This window comes from Ascidia mentula, chromosome 8 (genome assembly GCF_947561715.1).
Source record: "Ascidia mentula chromosome 8, kaAscMent1.1, whole genome shotgun sequence".
Lineage (NCBI taxonomy): Eukaryota > Metazoa > Chordata > Ascidiacea > Phlebobranchia > Ascidiidae > Ascidia > Ascidia mentula.
The window spans coordinates 15,674,656-15,700,482 of NC_138573.1; the positions used below are offsets into that span (position 1 = coordinate 15,674,656).

At 39.0% G+C, this 25,827-nt stretch overlaps 2 protein-coding genes and 1 non-coding gene across 8 annotated transcripts; 2 read left to right on the forward strand and 1 right to left on the reverse strand.

Annotated features, from left to right (window-relative positions):
• Positions 1-1,304: 1,304 nt before the first annotated feature.
• LOC145910232 (phosphatidate phosphatase LPIN2-like) lies at positions 1,305-16,807 on the reverse strand. 6 transcript variants are annotated; one of them, XM_082997283.1, is made up of 21 exons: positions 16,672-16,807; positions 16,495-16,601; positions 16,032-16,210; positions 12,262-12,507; positions 11,710-11,802; positions 10,860-10,931; positions 10,381-10,496; positions 10,152-10,230; positions 9,787-9,860; positions 9,491-9,606; positions 9,185-9,306; positions 8,650-8,726; positions 8,126-8,295; positions 7,659-7,761; positions 6,468-6,675; positions 5,493-5,622; positions 4,629-4,864; positions 4,204-4,356; positions 3,918-4,026; positions 3,629-3,732; positions 1,305-3,267 (listed from the first exon to the last, which is right to left on the reverse strand). In XM_082997283.1, the coding sequence occupies exons 1-21, from the start codon at positions 16,742-16,744 to the stop codon at positions 3,114-3,116; spliced, it is 2,721 nt and encodes a 906-aa protein (XP_082853409.1). In that variant the 5' UTR covers positions 16,745-16,807; the 3' UTR covers positions 1,305-3,113. The 6 variants fall into 6 exon arrangements, with proteins under 6 accessions (XP_082853409.1, XP_082853407.1, XP_082853408.1 ...); XM_082997281.1 differs by having other exon boundaries at positions 9,185-9,309; XM_082997282.1 differs by having other exon boundaries at positions 10,381-10,499.
• A 5,380-nt stretch (positions 16,808-22,187) lies between these two features.
• On the forward strand, positions 22,188-22,306 carry LOC145912763 (5S ribosomal RNA). The gene has a single exon (XR_014403315.1). It is a non-coding gene; the product is annotated as a 5S ribosomal RNA (ribosomal RNA).
• Positions 22,307-24,135: 1,829 nt separating this feature from the next.
• On the forward strand, positions 24,136-25,178 carry LOC145912246 (uncharacterized). Its single transcript, XM_082999658.1, has 2 exons — positions 24,136-24,562; positions 24,748-25,178. Exons 1-2 carry the CDS (start codon positions 24,191-24,193, stop codon positions 25,027-25,029), a joined length of 654 nt encoding a protein of 217 aa, XP_082855784.1. The 5' UTR covers positions 24,136-24,190; the 3' UTR covers positions 25,030-25,178.
• The last annotated feature ends 649 nt before the right edge of the window (positions 25,179-25,827 follow it).

Genomic DNA, 25,827 nt, shown 5'->3' on the forward strand with positions numbered 1-25,827 from the left:
ATGTGAATGTAATAGCTTGCATTATTGAACAGATAGAAAACGGCACGTTAGGTAATAATTTACACGTTTTAGCAAAGTTCCACAAGCATACTATTGTTTTTGTAATGAGAAAATAGCTGAAAAGGGGGATTTTCGGAGCTTCCCAAAATATGCAATGTCGTCACGCTTGATTGCACTGCTGACTGACGTATCCCATTTTGCATGTGGAAACTGGCCGGTTGCATCTGCATTTCACTTTTTACATAATTTTAATACAGTAACATTTTACAAAAAAAAACAATAAGGTTAGTGAGACTATTTACGGTTTCATTTATTATTGATATGGGTCAGCTTTGTCAGGAAGAGTGTTATTTTCTGCGAAGAAGCATATTTACTAACTTTGTTATTTTCTTTGAGGAACAGCATGTAGGCTACGTCCTTTTTTTGCTATCTTATTTAAGGCAATTTACAAAAGATAATTCCTTGTCCTTTCAATAAAACTATGTATTTTCAAAAATCATTGCAAATTTTTAATGCGAAGACTGCCCTGTAGCGGACAAGGACAAGTTTTACCAGTAATTGTGAAACCATAGTATACATTTTCTATTTTTCCTCTTCCTCTGGTGTCGCTGTTATGACTGTGTCACGTGATCTCCCGTTTCGCAGTGTATTTACAGTTTCCAGTAGAGTTTAGGGTTGTTAGATTATTGGGTACAACCATTGCGCGACCTTCAAATACACTGCGGGACTTTTTTAAGGACAAGTAGGTAAAACGCAGTTGCGGATGGATAACGACTAAAACGTCAACCGAATAAATAAGTTTACCCAGAAGAGCTTTAATTTTATTGCAAATATGCCAACTATTAGTACACAAGTTGTTGACACGTTAATAGCGATTTTTGATGTTGAGCAAGAAGCCATTCGCCAGACAAAAACACGTACGCTAGTGTGATCACTGCAGCGTTTTCTCAGTGCTGTAATTGTTTTAGGGCGTGGCGATAGCCCATTGCTGGATCCGCTCCTGTAGACAGGTGAAGTCTTTGTTAGGCCCATCACTTGCCCAAACATACACCGTTGTTAGATATTGTATATGCAAAATCTTGTTTTGTGCTCCTGTCCAACAAGGCAGTTGCAATAGGAGTGTTTTCGTTGGAGAATATTAGTGCCTTCCACCAATCACAAGTAAACTGTATGTTTAACTTAATTTTCGTGCTGTGGTGTCGCTTATTTTTTTGTATAAACATAGACGTGAAAAACAATTTGTAAACTCTTCTCTCATACACAAAATACCCAAACTCAGAATACGCGCTTTGCAGTCAACAGCGGACAATAGAAAGAATGTATTTTATTTCATCTGCAGCTGTTTCGACACACAACAAAAATAAACCCAAGACACAAATTATCGGGAAGTAGACTGAATTGAATGACAAACTCCTACTAAAGTGCAAGTTCAACTGTTAGTATTTTGTAGCACACGATAAAGCCTCCTCAGGTAGACACAACACAACGTGAACCACCGGCATTAGAACAGCTGAAAATCGGTAGCTACGGCGCAAAGCGAAGGTGTTATGGTGAAGCGAGGCGGTTTGAGGCAAATGAAATTGTTGTAGGTTAGATTCAAAACGAAAAAACTCTTTGATAGCTTAAAAAATACAATAAATTAAGCCGAGTTTAAACGGAAAAGATTAAAAACTTGGGCTAACGCTAAACAAATGTCGTTGAACACGACAAATTTTGTAGATGAATTACCAGTGGCGCATGTATCGCATAAAAAGGCCAACGCAGCAGCTTCGCTCAAGACATAAACACAACACAACGTAAGGATCGGCCACCAACGCTTCTAGCACCACAAGTACACTGTTGTAACACTATCACGACGTTTCGGTGACTTAACATACTAGAAATGATCGAATGGGTGCGGAGGTGCATGGTTGCAAAATATATTGTGGGAAATGTCAATTTACTGCTAGGAATGTGACATTGTAGAGGAAGGTTACAGTTTTGGGGACCACACATACATAACATTAAATTGCCTAAAATAAACTTGGAAAATGCGTACGCGGTACCGCGACGGTATTATTGACACAGCACCAGCACTTGGACACATACCACCTGCGAAGCGACGTGTTGACGATGCTTGCGCTTGCGAGGGTCAAAACTGAGGGGAGCTTACGAAAATGCCGTAACACTGCACATGTGGCAAGGGGGTTTCTAATTGCCTATTATACGCCATGGTTTTGTATTGAGGCTTTGCGCTTGCATAAGGGTCTGGTCCGTACGTTTAAACAACAGCCATCTTTACGCATGGGAAGTTTTGCGAAATCCGACTAAGGCTTTGGAGTAGCGCGAACATTTACATTGCATCTTGTTGTGTAAATTGCAGAAGATTGCGACAAAAAAGTTTTTTTGAAGATATTAAGTGAACAGAATGTGGTTCTGTTTTGGAAAACGTTGATACGCGTTACTTGGAAAGAAACAAGCAACAACAAAATAAGTTGTGAAAGCAGACAATTGACCTCGTATACACAAAATGCACATTACTAGACATGGAAAATTCCAAGCATTATCCAATACAATGAAACTTCACTTTTGATGGAAAGAAAATATTTGTCAGGGCGTTCATATGAGCAGATTTGTTATGGAACAGGGAGGTCTAAAATAAAAACACATACGACTGAAAATACTACGTTGTTCTTTGTTTTGCGTCAAATTGCAATCACCGGTTTTGCCTAACATACAAACCGCCAAGCGTATGTACATATTTATACAGTGGTAAATAACATTTTCGAACGCTTACTAGTTCATATGTGAAAACAAGGTGTCAGACACACTTGTCACAGCACTTGGTTGACCGTTTTTTTTTTAATTTTTAAATACTCGTGCGTGTAAAAATAATTATTTTTGGTTTTAATTTTTCAATGTTGAAAAACGTGTGAATGACAACATTTGCCTCGGATGAAAAAATACAAACACTGAAGAACAGAATATACAGAAACGAAAAACGGATCAAAACACAAATTCGTTTGTCCTCTCTACAACGCCTTATTATCTTTCTATCACACAAATAAAACAAAACATACATAAGGAAACAGAGCATTTACACCTTTCTTAGTTGCAGCCAAGCAGCCTTTCTATCAAGCCAAGTTGAAAAGGTCGAAATCTTCTTCAAACGAAGCCACGTTTTCTTTCCAGTAAGTGAAGTCGCTGTAATCGTGAGCCTCGGCGAAGTCCTGCTCCTTGTGTAGTGACGGAAAGTAATTGTCCACCAACTCACCAAGACCAGAGTATCTGCGTATGGGAACCAATGCTTGTAAACTCAGATGGAAGCTAGTTTTTCGATAAGTTAAGCTATTTGGTATAATACATCGGCCAAGTCTTGAACGAAAAAAACTAACAAGCTTCAAGAAAGATGTGGCTTAGTAGGCACCAATAATCGTTGAAGAAAGGCTTAGCCACTCTTTTTCCAAAAAATAGATATTTTTACGCAATTAGACTAAAGTTTGTTGTTGTGTAACAACTGCAACCACGTATACCAACATTTCTTATGAAAAATACTTCGAAACTTGTAACATAATCTTCCTTGGTAGTGTTGTTTTGTCCTACAAGGCACGACACAAAATAATCAAACCATAGAAATCGTATTGCTTACGAGCTTGTGTAGGTTGGCAGGGTCTCGTGCTTTAGCTCCCCCTTGTGGTTAATGGTAAACATCCGGTTGGTTGGCATGCCAACTGCAGTGTATGCTGAAACGTCCTGCAAGACAAGCGATATTTTTACTTAAATATTGATTTATTTGATTAAAACATGGATTTAAACAGCTCGTTTGCATGCTCCGTATTACAAGTGATAACAGGTTGCTTTTGGTTTGGAATAGATTAACAATTTTAATGACGCATGTTAAAAATTACATAAACAATATTTTCTTCAAAAATTCTTACATTGGTCTTGTTCCCAAAGCCTGCCGCGAACGGGTTTTCGGGGAAGAGTGTTTTGATGTCTTTCAAACACTCGATCTTGAATTTTTCTGGTTTCTTTTCAATCACCTCCCTGAATACAGCGGTTGATGTTGGTATGCATTAAAATATCATAATTAAATTCTTTTATGCAGACTAAATTCGGTGATTTTCCGCAACAAATATCGTGTTCGTTCGAAAAACATATCCTCCAACACCATTTTTAACTTAAAACATAACCAACACTGGCATGGAGTCACGAAATACGAACCTGTGGAAAGCGGTCATGAGGGAGGTGGGCGAGAGAAGGAGGGGTCCAGGAGGTAGGGAAACTCCCTGTTGGTTTATCCAGTTGAGGTAACCTTTGGTCATGGAAGCTTGGCCGATGGCGCGTGACGAAACGTAGATGAACTTGTAGCCGTTTCTATGACAACAACAATTCACAATCGAGGTTTATTCTTAAACGCAGAAATTAAAGATTTTTACTGAATTTTACTTCAAAAAGTGTTGAAAACGTTTGAATAGACAAATTAAATAGCTTCAAGTAGGAACATCACTTAAATACAACAAAACACAAAAAATCAGATACTAAATGGTATATTTGCAAATGTTTCTGAAACGTAATCTGGTTTTGTCGTCGGACATTCCAAAATTCGACTTTCCAAAACCTCGCCACAAAACAGCGAAATCACTCACTTGCTGATATTTTGATACAACTGCGCCACACCGCCCTGCGTCCAATCCTTGCCAACAACCGGCAGAATTTGACCGAACACGTCGGACTTCGTAATCGTGCCATCAATATCTGACACCACAATCTTGTCGGACCATTTCCAGAGGAACACGTTCGCCGAACAGCGGGTGGTTCCCTGATATTTGGTTGTCACACTGAAAGTAATGGTGTTGGCGCCTTCCTCCAACTGCAAGGCTTTCTGTACGAGATATGTATGCGTTTGCTTGTTAGTTGTGATGCTCCAAGAGGAGTTGGAACAAGGAAGTAATTGTCAAAAACACAAGCAGCATAATAGCTCTAGAATCCCGAATTTACTAATAAACACAAGCATAGGGGTAGAGTTTTGCACATCAACGGGGGTGCGGCGAAAAAAAATACTAACGTCAGAAGGTCGTTTTGCACGCCATATACAAGTTAAAGCGTCGTCTATGTAAGCACGTTCATCACCAACGTAATTTCGCTTGTTGCGTAATTGTTGTTCGCGAATACGAGACAAACGAAACAGCGTGTTAAGCACTTTGCGTGCTATCAGAAGGAAATGCGCCTTTATTTTTGCTGCGGTTTAAACCAGCGAAAACCGAAAGGACACGATGCGATTGCGTTGTAAATTTAGAAAAGGTCGGGGGTGCGCGGCACCCCTGCACCCCCGTACTCTACGCCAGTGAACACAAGTTACAGTTTAGATGCTTCACAGTAAACTAATTTTACAAAACTTTTTTGTGTTAAAGGGCAGCTGGTATTTTAAGGACAAGCAACAATATACATTGCTCTACAAGTCTACATCATTGTTGCCTTGAACCCCTTGGAATAATTTCAACAATACTGACCAGTTTGTCGGAACACAAACGCGTCGTCTTCCTCATCACCTTTCCACCACAGTGAGTGCTTGTTGACGATTTTACGCTCAAGAGTTGACTGTCACTTTGTGGGTAGACAATTTCACGTGCTGACTGGGACCTGAAAACATTTACCGATTCCACATTAAAACGCGGCAACCATATTGTATCAGGAAGTTTAACATATGCGGGACAAACAGTCCAAGTTGTGTCAGATAATTTCATATTCAGATTTTTAGGCTGTGTTGCATTTAATTCATTGCGTCAGAATAGGATATTCATTGATTTGTTCAAGCCATAGCTGTTCTACTTGATTGATTAAAATAAAGTCGACACTCATAGTAAGTCTTCAAGGATTGGATTCCAGGCAACACGTAACAATATATACATAATTTTTGTTTTGCATTATACGTGATCCATCGTACCATAGCAATAGTGTTAATAACATTCTCAAGGTGTAAGCAGACGCCCTCAGATAACATATGTATAACATAATCAACACATGTAATACGTTCGCAAAACACGTTTCCTCATTCGATTTGTCGAGCTTGCCGATGCGAGCGGAAGTTTCGTAGAGCCGCGACACGGAAGTGATGCATTGATAAACACGGAAGTGACGCATCGTCACAAATGTTTACGTTTTTTTCGGAATTATAGATTACGTCACGGTACCACCTTTAAATGTACGGGTGTTTTTCAAATAATGTTCATCTCTTTGTATTTAAAACACTTTGTTTATAGTTTTACTTTGATTTTCCACAAAAGAAAGCAAAGTTGACCTTAAGGTTCACAGGCTTCGCAGCCAAGGCATTGCAGCCAACCTTATTGGTAACTTTTATTACAGTGTAAAATCTTTTTTTTAATGGACAAACGATCGTTTTATTTGTGTCTTTGATGGAGGGACAACATGGTTTCAACCCTATTTTAGTTGCACAATTAATTTCTGCAACTTTTATTTACACGAACCTTTTGAGTTCCGGTTCCATAATTTCAGCAACTTCGGCTTCGGTGTTTGCGTCGCCCTCGGTCTGTCGCCTGTCGCGTACACTGAGTGGCGTCGAACATCTTCCGCTGGAGGGAGCCGCTGAGAAGGACTTGTTGACAGGAAGGTGTTTTGGATGAGCCTCCGCGCCCTTGCTAGGCGAGTTGGGCGGGGAGTTCGCGTCTTGTCCATCTGTTACGTCACAAAACACGGTTATGACGTAATGAAACATTGCTTGAACAAAGTTTTCATTACTTCAACGGGCTAATTCAAATGTATGAACGTTCGCTGATACCGTATATAACAGTGATTCCCAACCTTTTTGTGGTTGCGTACAACTATGAGGTAATCAATTTTGACGCGTACCACCTAGTTGAGTGTTACAAATTAACCCAGGAGATGAAGTAATAAACATTATGATATCACTTACGATTTTTAAAATGCGAACTTTATCCGCAAATTACAGAAAGGTGCTCGCGTACCACATAGAATTCCGTCGCGTATCACTATATTGGTACACGTACCACCGGTTGGGAAACAATGGTATATAATTTACATGCCGACTATTAAATCAGCAACTCGGACACGACAACCCAAGCAAGGAAATCAATGGCCATTGGCCAACAACACAGGGTTAAGAAAACCGCATGCGACCACCTCATGTTTAATTCAGGTTGATCGATCGTGTTATGGCTTGCAATATCGGTTCAGTCAAGGACGAAGGAAAACAAAACATGCCACGGGAAAACGCATCATAAGCAAGCGCGTGGACAAACACATGCGTTTCTACGTATGATCATTGGGTTCGCGGTAAACAGGAAATAGACGAAATATACGTCATGTTTTTAATAACGGCAAATATATTATTGTATATGTTTGTAGTTGGGGAACAAAATTTGGCATCGGTTTAGCATTATTAAGGTAATAAAAGTGCCTTTACATAAAGAACTGATGCTTTTAATCGAAAGTGGCGACCTACAAACAAATTAATAGTTAAAATATAAAGTTTTTTAGACCCTTTAATTTTATAGCCTAGTTTTTCTTATGCGTATGTTGTACATAAAATTTGCAGGAATGCCTTCAGTACATAAATTCCTATGGGGGGCTAAATTTATTTTCTATCTGCGAGTTGAGTGAAGCCAACAGATGTATACGTTTATACAGGACAAGCTTACGAGCTGAGTCGGTTTTGCTCTGTCGTCTCCACAGCCATCCCATGATACGAGATTGTGGTTGAGATGATGGCTGGGTGGGCTGCACAATACGTTCCAAGCAATCCTGACAAAAACAATATGGTTTTGAAAGCACGGAAGAGAAATGCCAAAGCTAATATGCTAATAACGTTTCGTACTCTGCTGTGCTCATCATTAGTGCTGTGAACTAACTGACTGAGATGCAACTAAGCGCCCACAAAAGCGGACAAGCGAATGCGGACACCAGCAAAGGCTATTTTAATAACTTTTGAGAAAAAGCAACCATACAATTCTGTGGAGTTACCAACTTAAACATGAGCCCAGCCCATGACATTAATACAGTAATGTGTTCATAAAAACGTGTTTTGCAACTTCACCGCGCAACAACACCATTATAACGAGCCCCAGTTCGCAGTATATTCGCTAATCGAGAGAACTTTTCAACTTACGCTGGTAAGTGGTCTTCGAAACACGGCCAAAGACATGATTACAGGAGCGGCGTTTTGCCAGGTGAGGTACCGTGATTCCCCGAGTCTAACAACGAGGTTTGGGTCGTTTATGATGGGAAGAGGGTCCCGGATGAAGGTTTCGTACGAAATCTGCTTTTCGGCGAACTTGGCTGCATAAAGAAAGTCGATCGGGTTCGTAAAAAAATTTGGGAAAGTTATATTCGTCGTAATGGTATGGATAAAGGTGTCTGAAGGCACACTGACTGTATATATAGCCAAATAAACAAACCTTTAACCGCCATAATCTTAAATATAAAAAAAATTTGAATATTTAGTTCAACAAAAAGGCCTGGTTTGCGCTATTTAACTCATTAATGTGCATATTTGTGATCGGTGGATGATGATAACTTCCACCTATTGTGGTACTAACATTTAAATAAAAGCTTAGCAGCAGAAGCAAAAAAGAACAAGTAAGTGGAAATGAGGACGGTTAAACCAAGTCGTTATGCAAACAACCATCCCACCTGAATCAACGGTGGTAGAAGCAGATCCGAAACCACAGAGAGATATTGTCACGTCGGCTAAGTCCTCGATTCCGTCACTAAATAGAAAACGATAAATTATCGCAAATATTTCAAGGGTTACAGTACAAAGTATATAACCAGTACCAAACGTCAACGTTTTACTTTTAGTCTTTAATACAACTTTATCAATTATGCTTTACTTGACAATTAACTAATATATGCTGAGGTTTTGATTTATTCCCAGCGTTACGTTAATTACCAGATATCGTTTTAAGTTTAAATAGTGTTTCTTAACCAGTCGTTGGTTAATAGCGCTGTGGGCAACAATGCTAGTTGAAAAACTAAGCTAAAGGTCACGATGCTTGGAGAAAGCATACCCAAGTTTACCATAATAAATCCGGACCACGTAAGGAAAAGGTTGGTAAACACTGATTTAAATGAAAAAAACCTTTACAAGCACACGTTTAAGGTATGGATTATGGCCCCAAGAAGCTAAACATCATAACATGGCAAACATACATATTCGATCCTATACCTATTATCATCCTGATTCTGACAATCGGTGCCACTGTCGATATCGCTACCTCCAGGACTCAGAGCTCTATCGTAACCATCCACCTGTTGGTGGCTCCGGTTAATTGGGATAGGATTGGGTTGCTGCTGAATAAAATAGTAAAGGTTAACCTTGATAACACCAATTCGTGCATACTGTACAGTACATGCAAGCTATAAGAAGTAGAACGTACGATAAAGAAAGTCTAGTTGGAAAGTCCTGTAGCGGTAGGTTTTAAATCGTATTACAACACTTTGAAAATTCATGCAAGGTACTTTGAACACTTACTTGGAGGTACAAGTTGGCTTGTGACGGATCCAGGCTGAGTACGTCATCGAGATACAACCCCTCTGTGTCCTTTCGTTGACGGGTAGGATGCGATTGGACCGAGTTTGTGGAAGTGTCTGATGGAACAATAACTTCCGATAAATACAATGCATCCGATTAAAAATAACTTTCAAAATAGTTAAGAGTATGGGTAAAAATAGCTGTGTTGTTTACTGAATTGCAATTTGGGGTTGGTTATGATTATGTTTTGCGGTTGCAAGCAAGAACTTAGAGGTAGTTTTGAATTTTCAACTTACGTCGACTTTTCTTGTTGATCTCTTTCACCTCATTCTCAACTGTTACCGAGTCGACCCCAGTCACCGAAACCGTCCTGTGATATCCACGTATAAATTGTTAAAAAGAAAAAAATTGCAAGGGATTTTATGAGGAGTAAGTCCATTAACATAAATAATCATGAAGGTTTTTAATAGGTCCGGGACGAAACAAATTGCTGGAAAATGACGCAATTGTTTCTGACCAAATAACAAGGGACAGGAACACAGTACCATGTTTACTCAGTTAAAAGTTGGCCTTATTTTAGCGCAAAAAATTATTCATTTTAACAAAATTAAAACCGTTGCGGCAGTGTCATCCACACAAAAAGTTTAAGTCAAATCCAGACCTGAAGTGGGAATTGTCAAAAGCTCCATCAACCTCTTCCTTCAAATCGATATGCTCATCCGACGACGACGAGTCTTGTCCTATGAGAGGTCATTTTTTTTCAAACAAATCTACACAGCAAACCATACGCATACACATACGCCAGCATTCACACAACCAAGCAACTAGAAATCAATTTAGGCGCACAGAGCAGCGCAACACAAAGAGGCGAAATTCGATTACATCCTCACCTTCGTTTCGTGCAGGCAACTGTCCCCATCCCCACATCACCCCTGTCCTCATGCGAGGATCGTTGGCTTCAGAATCGCTGAACGGACTTGGTGGGACCATTATACCGGCAGAAGAACTGCTGTGTAAAAAAATGACACATAAGGAAATGGGTTTACTTGTTATGCAAAGCATTTATCTTTATTATCGCTGTTACAACAAAAATGACGTAATTTTTGTTTTGTAACCACTTATCATGATTATCACCGCACCAACAAAAATGACGTAAATTATGACGTAACCATATCATTAAGATAATTTATGTCGAAGTCCTATGGCAGGTTTCATGAACACCGTATTTGAACCAACTTTCTACAGGCGCATGTGCAGTGGCGTGTGGCCATGCAAAAATTTTCGTGTAATACAAATGAATAAGGTTGTTGGTATGAATCATGGTCCGACGAAACAGAAAAAGACGCCCATATGAAATAAAAAGCCTTACTTGTCCCTCATCGGCAGTTCGCTGTCTGATTGGGCGCATCGCATAGTTGTAAACTCCGCCCCTTCGACGTCACTAAAAAGGAGGTTACAAAAGGTCAAACAATGATTTCTTGGCAAATGTTTTTGTGGTAATTATTGACGAACGAAGCATAATGCGCCTGCAAACTAGTATTTAAAACATGTGACAAATTTTGTGTGTTTTCTGAAAGTCCAATTCTGTCTGAAAGTATGAAAATTATCCTCTCCAAAAAAAACTAGTTGTTATGGTCTAAGTCATGTGGTCCTGTTTTAGACAGTGCTACAATCATTGAAAGAAATATGGATCGAACTAAACAAGGAAATTCCCCACTACTAATAAAACGAAAATCATGCACTTTGGTTAGATCAAACATAGCAAAAGCAAATATTTAAACCAGATAACGAAAAGATATGTTAGGAAACAGAGATTCTACTTTTTCTGAATTCATTTAAAACAGAAAATTTAAGGTTATAATACCAAAACATCAAGTAAGCATTAATTTCCTTCATCGCAAATACATGCATTTATGCTTTCTAGGCAAAAGTTTTTTATATTTCGTTTGCGGACAGGGCAAAGTGGAAACAATATTTTTATGAAACAATTACAGCTCTGTAAGTAAAACTAAATTTCTGCTTACAATTCTGAAAACAATTATTTGTATTGCCAGATATCCAATTACTTGGCATATTTTTATTGCAGATAGTACTACCAATGAACAATTGGGCAAGCGCATGAAGGATGGCTGAAATTAAACTTTGTCTGGTGTGTCAATCAGTAAGTTTCAAAATAGGCATGACAAGTTCGAGCAGCATTCCCAAACATTTGGCACTACCTTGACCAACTATCACTGAGCGTTGCACTTTGGTCACTGCCTTCGCTTGGGCTTTTAGTGATGCTCAATTTTGGAACACAAGTCTGAGCCAATCTGTTTTATGTTAAAGGATGAGGGATAAAAAATATCTCTAAATTAAGGAAAAAAAAAATTTTTACAGCAAGGACACATGTGAAAAGAAATCGGATTTCTTGTTTTTGCGTGCACGTTACAAAATCACACCACATTCTATATTTACAAAAGAAGTTAACTGCAACTAAACTTGCAGAATAGCTTGGATAAACAATGTTATTAAGGTATCAGCAAATAAGATTAAATGTTATTATTCATGTTAATAGGTTACTGACATATACAAAGATAATTTTGGTGATTTCGTATCACTCTAAATTCAAAACACAACATGGCAACATGTTTAAATCAAGGTCTTTCAGCTAAAGTTCTGGTACAAATCATGTTGATGGAACTTCTATATACCATTTTAGTTAAATTTCTAAGGCAACCTGTATGTGAAGACAAATTTTTTAACCAGGCACATGAACTAATGACACTTACTGGTAACTGTCATTAGAGTTAAGGCTCATGCTTCTTGTCACGTCCAGAGGTTGATGGGATGGTGGCGGTGAAGTGGTGTTACAAACTATAACATCGTCATCGCTTTCAGAACCAGATCCAGCTTTGCTGTCATCAAGTAGAATTGAGTTGCTGGCAGCGATGATGCTTCTTCGCTTTCGCTTCTTGCGCTTTTTCCGCTTGCCACTTTCCCCAACACTCTGCATTGCATCACGGAGATCACTGTCACTGAGTAAAAGAAGATATGATAAAAATGCCGAAGTTCATTTGACAAAAGTTTGGTTTTAACCCAGTTAGGTCCATACAATTGTAAATGTGAGAACTATATGTTCATAGTAGATACAAAAAGAAAGATTTCAAAATAAATTCTGATTGCCAAAATTTGGTTTCATAATGAAAGGGTGCATTTGGATGTATTCTTTGACATGTTTGGGGCCATATTCAACAACAGTCCACAACATAGCAGACTAGTCAATTTGTTAGTTCAAATGTGCAGCAAAAGATGCGTTGTTATGACATGTTTTAATCAAGACGCAGGTGTCCTTGAATGTGGCAGAAAGGCCAAAAAGGTTTTGCGGAGAAATGAAAAACCATTCAACTACGTTTCAGAAGCAAACACCGATGAAGTTAATAATCGATGCGCGACGACCAACGGAAAAACCACGTAACCCGAAGAAACCCTATGCAGCTACGTGCCAAATTCCACGCCATAAACCATGCGCAACAACGTTTGGGTGACATGCATCCACTCACTGCCATGTGACATGTGACATGTTGTAGTTAGCACCACTTCGGTCCAAACCAGGTAATAATTAGCCACAGTTTTGTGACCAAACAATGTACAAGTGTAAGATAACATTTGAAAAAAGCGATTGACGTCATTGCGGAGCTTAGTCAGCATATTTGAGCTAAGTTCATATCTGTTGGCGCAATGTTTATTATCAAGGTGGTCTGTGTATTTACTGGGCGCCGGTTTACGTACATGTTTGCAGGGTTTTAACCCTGAAGATACCTTCTCAAAGGTCACCAACAGGAAGCATTATTTGAAGGAAAATTAAACATGTACGTCAGCATGTATTTTAAGTGGGTTGGCGAGTGAATAATGGGTGCCAAATTTTGTTCCTAATTCTCGAAAAACAGCATATACATGTCTTATTAAAAATAGAAACGTTCGTCAGGAAACTACGCAACTAGCTGACGTAGATCCATCGTTAAAGTCACGCCATTCCTTGGGTCTGTTTAGAACACAGGACAAGTCAATTTGACCAACAAATTTTTCCCATCATTGCGACCTGAGGTTACTCACTTGGCGGGTTACTGTGGGCCAAAACAATCTGGGCGTATTGTTGCGCCACCGCTGGCTCACTCCAGAAAAATGCGTGACCTGCAGCAGCTTCAAATAAAGGTCGACCTACACTTCCGTTTATTGAGGAAACCGCGTAAACAGCTACAACTGATACGCTATGCAAAACGCATTCGACTGAAAATGTTTGTGTATCGAAACCTAGAGATGTTTATGATTGGTGAATAAATTTTTAATACAGATAAAATGTGATTCCGCAAACGACAGAAATTCTGACATATTTTTATGTCCCATTCGCATATCAAGCTTCGATAGGAATATACCGGTCATTATACTTTTACTATTAATACGTAACAAAAAGAAAACTATTTCTCTATTAAACATATATGTTTTACGCAGGTCTTAACAACTTTAAATCACTTAGTGCTAAATTATTGCAGTGCTGGATGAAGTCAATTGCAGGCATTAATGATTCGTTTTACGGTGACCTACATTGTATGCCCACCTAAAGGATACAAATTACACAACGCAGCATATTTGTAGTCACTACTACATTAAAGTTGCATGAAATTTACATAACTTTTGGTTAATATGTTTAGAAGTTTGTCCAGAGACAAAAAATAAAGCCTTTGTGTTTTCACCAAATTATTGTGTGTATGGATTTTGGCTGCTGTTAAGGTATTTTGCGGCAGACGCCAAAACAAATTCCTTTAAATACCACGCATTCCCAGACGACTTGCACATGTAGACATTTCAAGAAATTACCAGCAACCGCAAGAACACGAAAACCAAACCGACGTGTCACTGACCACGTAACTCCCTTTCGCTGCCGGCAAAGTAGGATTGCACCAGAGCGACTCAAACTTGTTGAGTAAAGCATTTGTAATCCGAAACTATGACCGGACTCGTGACAACCTAGGTTGTATATTATAGGGACACTACCTTCATTTACTTAAGTTACACAACGGCACGGTGAAGCAACTTCAACACACATGAGGAAGTACGTGCTAATAAACATACATCGTCATGGATGCTGAAGTGTACAACAACGACCGATCACTAGACTTTTCTTAGAGTCATCGAAGACCAAAACGTGACCGACAAACAAAGAACACGTGCAGTTAAATAATTAATGCTTGTTACGCACACCCAACTGCCAAAACTAAATCTTAAGTACCACAAGTCTTAACAGCAGCTAATGACAACAAATCGCACAATGTTATTTTTAACAGTGAACTTTCTCGCTGTAAGCTTGTAATCGCTTTATCACAGCTTAAATCATTATTAATTTAGGACCATAAGCCGAAGAAACTGTTCTCATTTTGAACATCATGTAGCAATAACTTTGCCAATGCCAGCATTGGTAATTTCAAAACAATAATGATCTTAAAATATTGTTTAATAAATTAATATGACAGGAATGTCAGATAGGTTGCAGTCAAAACTTATTTTTATTTGGTTTATTTTTTAAGCTTTTGCAAAAAGCCCTGCAATGTGTAGTTATTTGCTTTTAATTGTTTACAAGTTGGTAGCAGTAAACTGCGAAAGGGAAGTTCCTTTGGAAGTTCAAATACCAGGCGCCGTTTCGCAATACAGTGCGGGTAAACAATCACCAGTCGAATATTTTGACAGAAACATCTTTAATTAACAGACAACCTCGCTTTGTTAATAGCAATTAAATGCCAGAAAAATGCATACAAAAACACCGCTTATCGCCTGCGGGAATCAGTCTGTCAACAAAGACGCCCATACGATAGCCAATCAGCGCAAGGCCGGAAGGTAACTTTAGGTCGTATGAGATCGCGCTACGGTGGGACCACACAGTATCACTAGAAGGATCGGACCTCCACGAAGTATGCGTGCGCGTGGACTACAAAATGCAAGGTCAGCATTGCCGTGCTCAACAACCGGCGCTTGTCGAGCAAAAGGTTGGCAAGGGCGTGCTCGACGTGCGGCATTGAGGGCGCTTATTGCGTGTTTAATGTCTCTCACTGTCCCACTCACCGACACTCCAGGGCTACGGTCTTACAACAATCGCTTTCCACCAGCTCATAGGCTTAAATATTACTACTGAGGGGCATTTTTGCAAATATTTTTTGCATTTTGCTGAAATGTACTGTGCTGCTATTCAAGCAAGTTTAGTTGTTGTTTACAATCACAAGGCTCAGCACAAAAATTTTTTATAAGTTTGTTTCTTTTCAGCTTTAAGCAAATTAAACTTTTTTGATTGATGGATGATGGGTACCAAAAAGTGGCATAAACATTAAGGCGGACCTGCCCAACGATTGCCAAGAAATGCTGTGCAAATGATAAAAGACACTTTAGAACATCAAACCTCAATATTAATCTGCCACATGACGTAAAAAATGGATGGACAAAAATTTCACAACAAAGTTTAAAAAGCATATATCAAAGGTTTGACAACAGTTCAAGTTGCACAGTTACTCACAAAACATCAGGTTGCTGCTCATCTGTTGGTGTGGATGGTCTCGATGGAAGAGGAGATGTCATCAGACGAAGCGGAATTGCTTCTTCCTCATCAAACTCCTCCAAGAAGAATGCCTCCCCTTGATCCCCAAGCTTCATGTGTAAGTTCTTGATTTTCTCATCATTAATAGCTATGTTTACCTGTGTGTATTAGGATTGGTTGAAACTCATGTTACAGATACATGTAACAAACAACCAAGACATGTATGCAAAGCACACATGCAAGCTGAAATATTGCACACATATTTGCGATATGAAACAGACAGATTTTTTGGTGGAAACATGGCAAGCAAACAATTTACAAATACTTTAAAACAGCATATTGATAAACAAAATAAAAGTTTGTGCAGATTTGCAGTTTCATTGACCTTTTTTTTTGAAGAACATAACATTAGTTTAATGAAACAACAAATCATCAGACTAACCCTTTTTTCTTTGGCACGAATTACTCCTAATTTTCCAAAACGAACATGGAATGGTGAAGCCACGAGTGTTCCATCTGGTCTTTCAACAACCAAAATGTCTATTGCACCTACAGAAAAAGAAACAAAATTTCAAATCAGAAAAAATCCCATCTAAACTTAAGTAAAGAAATAAGTTACCTGTAAGAGTAGCTGGATTCACTTGGCTATACCAGTGCTTTAAGTAGTCCAAGCTCCTGTAGACCATATTCATCTTGGCTGGCCTTGATTTACTTTAGCTCAAGTTGTATAAATCTTTAATACATCACACTTACTAGAAATACACAATGTGTAATGTCAGACATCCTTGTTCAGACAAAATAGGTTTGACAAAATTGAGTGTATATCAAAAAGACAATTATGTTTCCTGGAATACTGTTTGCTCATTACCTTGCTTGTTACAATAGCTATTAAGTTGCTGACCAATAAACTGCATGTTGCTTGCCTTGAGGCCATATAGCAGTACTGCTTTGTGCTTTCACTCTCATAAACCTTAGCAATAGGTGACCGAATTGAAAATATCTTGAAAACACAGTGTAAAATAGTCGAACACATTTTGTAGTGGTACAAAATACATCTTAAGGAAACGATTACCTATATAAAAAGTTTAATGGTGACTTGAGTGCCGCTACAAACAAACGTACACGGTACTACACAGTACACAACCAGCAACTTGTTTCTAAAATGTGTCATTTTTATTGACACTCCTTTTCCTTTGTCCACAATTTTATAAAAAATAATTACATTGAGCACATGCTACACAAGATTTTGGGATAGCATGACCTCAACGCACGAGGCTTTACCACTACCAGCCAGTCAGTACTTAAAGCACTCCAGTCTTTTGTTTTTCAACTAGCAGCCTTTTTCGCGTTGCCGCTCAGCCAATGGCATCGCTTACTGTTTGTGACGTCACAGAGGTAGTATCAGCTGATGTCGCCCACCTGCAGGTCAGGCTGTCATCGCGCGGCTGTCACGCGTTCGATCGCTGCCGATTCCAAGATCTATAGTTTTTCGCTTAAACTTTTATTGACCAACAACCACTGTGGCACCACCCATGTCAACTGACTCACTATAAAGTTGCTCAGAGTAAAGCATGTATGTAGAAGCATGGGAATTCGATTAACTTTACAAATCTCAATTGAGTGATTTGCATCACTGTATTTTAATTTAACATAAAATGCCAGGACTATATTGTGTGGTATGGACTTCTTTAATGCTATGTCACGTCGTGAATAACTTTGCAATTACGCATGAAAGTAGTGTTTGTGTCGCTCATAATTATGCAATCGTGATGTAATAGTGTAGAACAAAAAATACAATGTTTAATTGATGCTCGTTACTGCTTTCTCTCGAAATACCTTCACTGAGAAACAGAAATGATATCATATCCGTCGGTCGCACCAATCCATCATGCGTATAAGCTGTGAAAAAGGATATACACATGCATGGTTAAAACTGAACCTTCTTACTGTTGTAAAGCTACGTATTTGTCGGCATAATCTGAAGATCAATGATAATTAAAATGTTCCCAAGTTTGCATCGTAATAAAGCATTTAACTGATAAAGTGTACCGAGTAATTGCATTTCATGAGGTTGCTGCATAAACATTGCACATACAAGCGAATATTCGAAAAAGAAAACGCTCGTTTCAGCACAATAACATCACAGTGAGTTTGATCAAACAACGCATGTATTTTTTTCAATTGGTTTTGCTAGTAATGAATCGTTGAATTGAACAGATGTTATTAGATTATAATTCTGCAGGATTTGTTTTCTGCGTGGTCGAATTGTTGGAACCACAACCTCGGTATTTCCAGTGAATTACAGCTTCGATATTTCCAACGATTTTGTACCGGTTCATTCCGGCCAGCAGGCCAGACGAAAATTTCTCGGTACGAAGTTTTCAAATAAGGGTAGGCCTATACAGCGCTTCGGCCAACTCAAACGTTCGTTAAGTAGGCGTGGTTTGTTCCATGATTTTTGCAGTGACCCCTGCCAAGTAAACGTATCAACGCTGCTAGTACAGCAAAGTTCCCCATTACTAGGAGGTAGACTTGTTTTGCCAACGTCCTGGTTTGGTTTTGTTGCAATTTGATTGCCATAATCCGTTTATTCGTGTTATTTGACAGCGTCTTCCAATCTATTAAAAGAAAAATGTTAATGTTGTGCTTAGAGGGTAGCAAATGTTGTATACAACGAAATTATATGTGTTGCTGTTCCTTGAATGTTTACCGACAGTTTTGGCTTGCTTTTAAGTTTCCTTTTACAGGAAAAAAATCAAGCGGGCAATGGTTTTTGTCAGCCAACAGGTTATGAAGAGTGTTATATAGTTTCTGAACCAGCCTACACAATAAACGTTTAAAATCTGTAACCGAGAAGCAAAAATTATTCGGTGTTCCCAAGCGACAGTAATTCATGTAAAGAAGGTTTGGCGGGCTAGAATAACTAACCCAACGTGCTGTACTTTGCCCATGTCTGGGTTAAATGACCGGAAAAGGGCAGCGAATGCCAATTTTTAATGGAACACTTACCAACGCACGTGTTGTCATCAACATCAAGAAACAAACCAGATGGGCAGATGCAGAGGACGAGGTTTTTGGAATCCACGCGGCACGCGTACGAACATTTGTGTTGCAACTGGACAAAAATCATTATAACTTCACTAAAAAACACCTCAATAGAAATTCTACTGAAACACACCTTATCGCATATTTCCGGTGTACTTGCGACATCGAAAGGTCCCAGTGATAACTGCCGCTGCCAACCAATGTGGTTTGTGGTGTTACCGCACATCTATAATGTAACAACAGCACGAAGAAGTGCGTAACCACAATTAGTTATTGTCGTAAACTGCACATTAACCTTACCTGTGGTTGACAATTTTCCTTTTCCTGGCCAAGTTTACATACATGCATTTTACAATGTACGTATATACTACTGCTTGAAGCGCCAGAAATGCTAATAGCGGGAAATGAAAATCCAAAATGTTTTCCAGTGTTCAGCCACACGTAATTGCTGGTTTCAAAAATGTTGTTTCCGGTACACCTTAAAATTACCGCAAGATGTCAGTATGGAGTAAGTTTTTGCATCGCTCAATTTTGCAAACACAACGAAATAAACATTCAACCAATGTCAAATCATCTTGTTTAAGGGTTAATTGTTCCATTGATATAGTTTACGCGTAGAATGATTTGATATATATGGAAATATGCCCGATAATCCTCAAATTGCTGGCATTCAGTTTTACCCATTCTCAGTCACAACACGATCCGGTGAAACTTCAGAACAGTCTTCGTGAGGTTTTTCCGAAACCCAGCAAATATTGTTCTACAATTACACAAAAACAGTATGTTTGTTTCCATGTAGAAAAGGCCGAAATTTCATACAAAGTTTTTCAGACACTTAAAACCTTAAGATTTTTTTGTTTTACAGGCATGGAAACGTTTGTTAACAGATTAAAATATATTTTGTGTATAAGCTGCAGACAGATGGCCACTGTTTCGACCTAAAAGGTCTCAAAGTCGTCTGATAGTCACACCAGCTGCACTGATTAGACCTTTTAGGTCGAAACAGTGGCCATCTGTCTGCAGCTTATACACAAATTCATATTATTAGCTCCTCATTGCTTAAAATATATTTGTACAAGAAACTATATATAGCATTTCAAATCGAAATATTTGTATTTAAACAAAAAAGCTGGTACATGAACCCGTTTATAAACGTTCCATACTTGTAGAACAAAGCATAAGAGGTGGAAATAGTCACATCGATTGGAGCAGAATGGGGAATGATTCCAAGAATCGATTACCAAAATTCAACGTTTGTTTACTTACCGACATGACTAGATTTAAGGAGCCACGGAGAGTTAGCCCGATCATCACGTTTTCTCCGACCAGAGCAGATCGATCGGAGTTGATTATTTGAAAGTCTGGCGAAAAGTACCGGTCCATGCTAATTTCAAAGCCAGTGTTTTGACCTCCTAACTTCGCCAACGCAAAGCTGCAAAACGTATTATGGTCTTAGTTTTGGTAAATGAGCTCTTTAACTCGTATTTAATCGATAAATCCGTTTGGAAACATTTGTTGAAATAAGTAGGCTACAGCATGTCTAACCAGACCCACAAATAGTTTCGGGTATAGCACATATCATGACAAAAGCATTTGTATGAACAACAATCCAACAAAATGCCTCTTTAGAAATAAATGAAGACCAGAATAACGAATTTTATTAAGTTTTTACATCAGTTAAAGTGTAAATTTTGCTCTACAAGCGGAGATAAAGCAATCTATCAGCAAATTCGTAGACAGTTGAATGCAGTTCAACGTTCGCCTGCCAACTATTGTGTAACAAAGCAAAGTGCCTACAGAATAACAGCAGGATATGAATGCTTCGATTATTACCTTTGCAAGGACTTTTTGTTTATTCCATTACCGAAGTATTCTGTAGAAAATACATTGCATTGCATAAAGATGGCGAAAAGCACAAAAAATGAATATTTTTTTTAAAGAAAACAAAGGTTACCACACGTGACAAGGTTAAATTTTTTCTTCATATTTCAATAAAAAGCGGGACAATATGTAATTAAACAGATGTGTCACCTTGTGTGAGTATTAACTCTATTTAAACATTTGCTAGATCTCGAAGCTAAACCTCATTATACCTGCTTTGGCGTTCCAATATAAATTGAATGTGAGCAGAAACCTCGCAATTTGCAAGTAAATTTCCATTTTAGTTTGCAACGTATTGCCCAAATTGATACCATAAATGGTAGCAAACTTCAATAAAACTGAAACTAGCAGCAACAGAAAATACGAAGGCCAAAAATAGTGCTTGTTATTTTGCGTTTACTAAAATCGTAACGAAGTTTGTTGCAATCAACTGTAAATTTATGGACGGTTCACTTTACACTATATTGTTAGAATCCTGAGTCCTGACAAAATGGTATACTGGTTATATATACCAAGCTCAGTGCATGTTGTTACCAACACATATATACACAAATGTAACTGCTGTATAATTCTTCACGAACGTGTGTGCATTGTTCTTTGTTATGGATATAATCAGAGTCGAACACTACGCACAATCATTTTCCACAACAATTGGGGTATTTCCTTATTGCTCTACATTGAATATTGTGTCTAGATAAGTATTGTTGCATCGCACAGTTATACTAATCTGTTGCAGGATTAAGTCAACTGAAGTTGTGTCATTTTATGCAGTTTTGTAGACGATATTTGCTGAAACTGATAGATATGGGATGCAATGCAATCAATATCAGCTATACAGAATTATGGAGCACTATAATGTCAAACTCATCAGGATACCAGAACTACTTGAACATCAGTGACTCCCCAACTTGTTCCGTGCCATTTGGAGGTGTCGTGCTGTTTCGCATACCATCCATATCCAGAAAGTCGCAAACTTACAATTAAAGGCAACGGAGTGTAATAACATAATAAGTAAACACAAAAGGAAACGAAGGTCCCTCAATACATTAACAAAAACACACTAAATATTGTTTTGATCAGCTTTATGTAATGTCAAGTAAACAACATAAGTGTTGCGTCAAAAACATGCGAAACCCTTCAAATTAAAAAAAAACAAAAACATGTACATTGTTACGTAACAATAAAAGCACCGTTTAAGCGCAAACCATTGCCTACGACCATACCACGTTGAGAACACCCCATCTCGTCCGATCTGGGAAGTTAAGCAACGTCGGGCCCGGTTAGTACTTGGATGGGTGACCGCCTGGGAATACCGGGTGTCGTAGGCTTTTGTTTGCCGTTTATTAGTGTTTCTATTTAACCATGGTGGGTGTTGTTTTATGAATGTGTAAAACCACAACAAAGTATTAACGCACATTGCATAATCTTAAAGTTCCCGTAAATCCTATGATTTTATCTGTCGAGTTACAATGCACAATTCCGGACAGAATTATGTCAATTACTTTGAAAAGATTTAAAACGGAACGGTAATGACTTTTCTGTTAGATTTTAGAAGATGCTCAAAACCTTTGCGCACTTCTTGCAGTTGCCAGTCGCTTCAAATGTACAGTTCTGCTAAATTAGTAGTAGCGATTCATTACTGGATACCGCCCCCGTGTAAGGCTGTACCCCGGACTGCCCATAACCCATTTTTTCCGCTACCAACGAACCGTGTCGGCCTGACAATGATGTCGTTAGTGACATCACAGAAGGCGTGTTGCGGTTTGAAATCATGTGAAGGCAATGAGGTACCCAACGTCAGTAAGAGTAGGTGAGTTTGTGGTTGGATGTGTTTGAATTGGTTTGGGAGCGTTGTGAATGTGGGTTTTTTGCACGTTTTTCTCGGGCTCCATTCAGTATTTCATGCTCTTTTCAGATGAACGATATTGTATTTAAATGATCCTACATATCTTTGCGCTGAAACTCCTTAAACTAGGGGTTTGAGAATGGGGCATCGAGACGCACTGGAGCGTCGTTTTAATATTGTTAGGTCGTCGCAAGTTTAGTGTCATTCAAATATTTCGAATATAAAATACGCGAATTCACCGCTTAAAAAGCTTCATGTCACAACTTCTTGTGATGGGAAACCACCAACGTAATCTCCAAAAGTGGTCAGCATTATTTTATGTGTGCGCAGACACATAACATTTTGTAAGGATTGGTGAGTTGCAGCTTCACGAAAGTTGGAAACCACTGGCTTAATCCAAGGATTTGTCTGAAAAAATCCCCAGTGCAGTTCTGTATATAGGACAACTCATGGTGAATTCCGCGTCAGGTCAAATGTAACACCAGAAGACGAAACCAGCAATCCGACTTGAGCTCAGGAAAAGTCAACACTCGCCAGAGGTATAGGGCAAGTCACGGGTTGCTATTTTGTATCCTGCTTTAAGCGCTGTAAAGGTACAGATTAACTTGATGGGAACTTCTCTGTTTGACCCTTAATTATAATAGGGGTTTTATTTAGCGGTTGGCGCAACTTGTGTACAGTTAACAACTTAATCACGTTATGCCCAGTATTTATGAGGTCACGACTTCAAACTATAAATATACGTCTTAAGCACTGGCTTCAAATTATTGCCGTCGCCTTGCTTAGCAGCACATGAAAGGTAACCAAGCATACAACCCCCGTATACAAAAGGTTCTATTTTCAACAAGCTGGTCGCTGCCAGGGGCAAGTCGTGCTAGAATTCGTTTAGATACAATAATGTGTTGAGTTCTGTACTTTTTATGTGTGACAAAAAGTAACCGTCAGAGTTATTCGACTTGTTACTTCGCCGCAAAGGTAACTTTTAGGTTTTGGGCAATAACTTGGTTTAAACCGTAGACAGGTTGTTGGATAAACAGGTTGCTGTGACATTGTGCAGTGGAACGTGTATGTGGGGAAAGTACGGTAGAAATCGGACATATAAACCTAACCACGCGATCTAACGATCTCAGTGTAGTCTGACCAAACCCGTGCCAGTTGACCGTAAGCTGTTTACATCGAAATGCATTATTTTCTTAAATAAAAGTCGACCTATTTCAACGTAGCGAATAAATGTTTTCCAAAATTTTGGTGGACATGTAACGAACTTCTGCATGTTTCGTGTCTTATCTTTAAATGTTGCTTTCAGAATCAAGATAAAACACAAAAATATGGAAGTTAGGCGATGAAGTAAGTAAATGACTTAACAATGGCTGATGTCACAACACCAGCTTGTTTGAACAATTGCGGGAGAGGTTTCAGTCCTGCTCAAGACGGACCAATTGTTGCTGTTGGGATCGTTCTAGGCGTCGCTTTGCTTGCCGGATTAACATACATAGTTTGGGCAATACGGCGAGCGAGGCATTTAGAAAACTTACGACGAAGGCAAATGCCAGAGGCGAACATATACGGAAGCCTTCCACGCAAGCGGAAAGAACCCGAAGAAAACGTGTACGAAACTCTTGGTAGTTTTCGGCGGGGATTAGAGGGCCGCAGTCCCGCTGAAGAGGATGAAAACGACGATCTATCTCAACGTGTTCGGACACGGAGCAACAGCATTTTAGTTGGTGACCATTCTGAGGTAAAGTGTGTGTCAACAACAAAAGTCTAGTCCCATTAAAATGGTTAGGTTGAACACTAGTCTGTGCGTTAGACTGTGGCTGGAAAAATGAAAAATAACCTTTACGTATTAGTTCAAATTGAAGGCAACCATTGTATTTTACAAAAGGTACACTGGTTGCCGTGACAGTAAATTCAATTTTTCAGATCCCGGCAGATATCAGCGTCAAAACTGGCAGTCACGTGACGTCCCACACGCGGTCCTTCAGCTGCACTGAACGATCTCTGCACGAGGTTAAAATGCCAAAAAGAGACAAAGATTTATCTCGATCCCTCGTGGACATAAGACTGAATACCAGCACCTTCACACTGGACCAGAACACATTTTTCAGCAGTGTTGGGAATATACATACTGTAAGCGAGACAGTTCCACATTTTTCTGGGTTACGTCCGAAACGCAATAACAGACACTTCGTACATTATGTGTGACGTCAATATATCAGTTCTACCCTTTTAAGTTCACGCTTGTCACTTTTTGTATCGTCTTCTTGTATATTGTGACCCACTGGAAAGTGTCAGTCTTTGCAATGATACGTTTGTGCTTGTATTTTATTTATGACGCTCTGGAAAACTAACAACGTACCAACCATAAAATTGTTGCTGGACATCAATGGTGGAAAAACGTCATCTTTTAAACTGCAAGGAATGGAAATTAGAATATAATTGATGGCTCCTTACAATCACTTGAAAACGTCTTCGTTTAGTATTCGACCAAGCGTTCGAGACTTGAATTAAGAATATCAATCTCAGATCGCGTTCTTTTCCATTGTGTTGGTTTCCACACATAAAAAACATCTGATGATAAAGTAGCTTATCTAGTAAACTAAGCCGTCGGGGTTCCATTATGCGCGTGGGTCATTGATTAAAACCGCGAAATTATTGTCCAAGACGTCACTCCTTTGTGTGATCGGGCGGCGCTCCCATAAAAATGTTGGCGGTAAAATAACGGTTCTCAGACTCCGGGAGACAAAGACTGTAGCGCACAAAAGGCATGTGGTCCACGTGTGTTGAATCAAGTGAGTGGTTCCTTTAAGTTCGGACTCATCTTCCGAAGTAGCTATTGTTTGGGCATAACCCAACGTATTCGGGACACTGTTGAGCATGCGGGCACTAATGTGGTTTTGAATACTTCAGTCATTCGAATTGCATGACTTGCTGCTGACGCTACCATGAAATGGTTAATTTTAAATCTCCTACAATGACGACTGAAACGTCGATTACATAAAT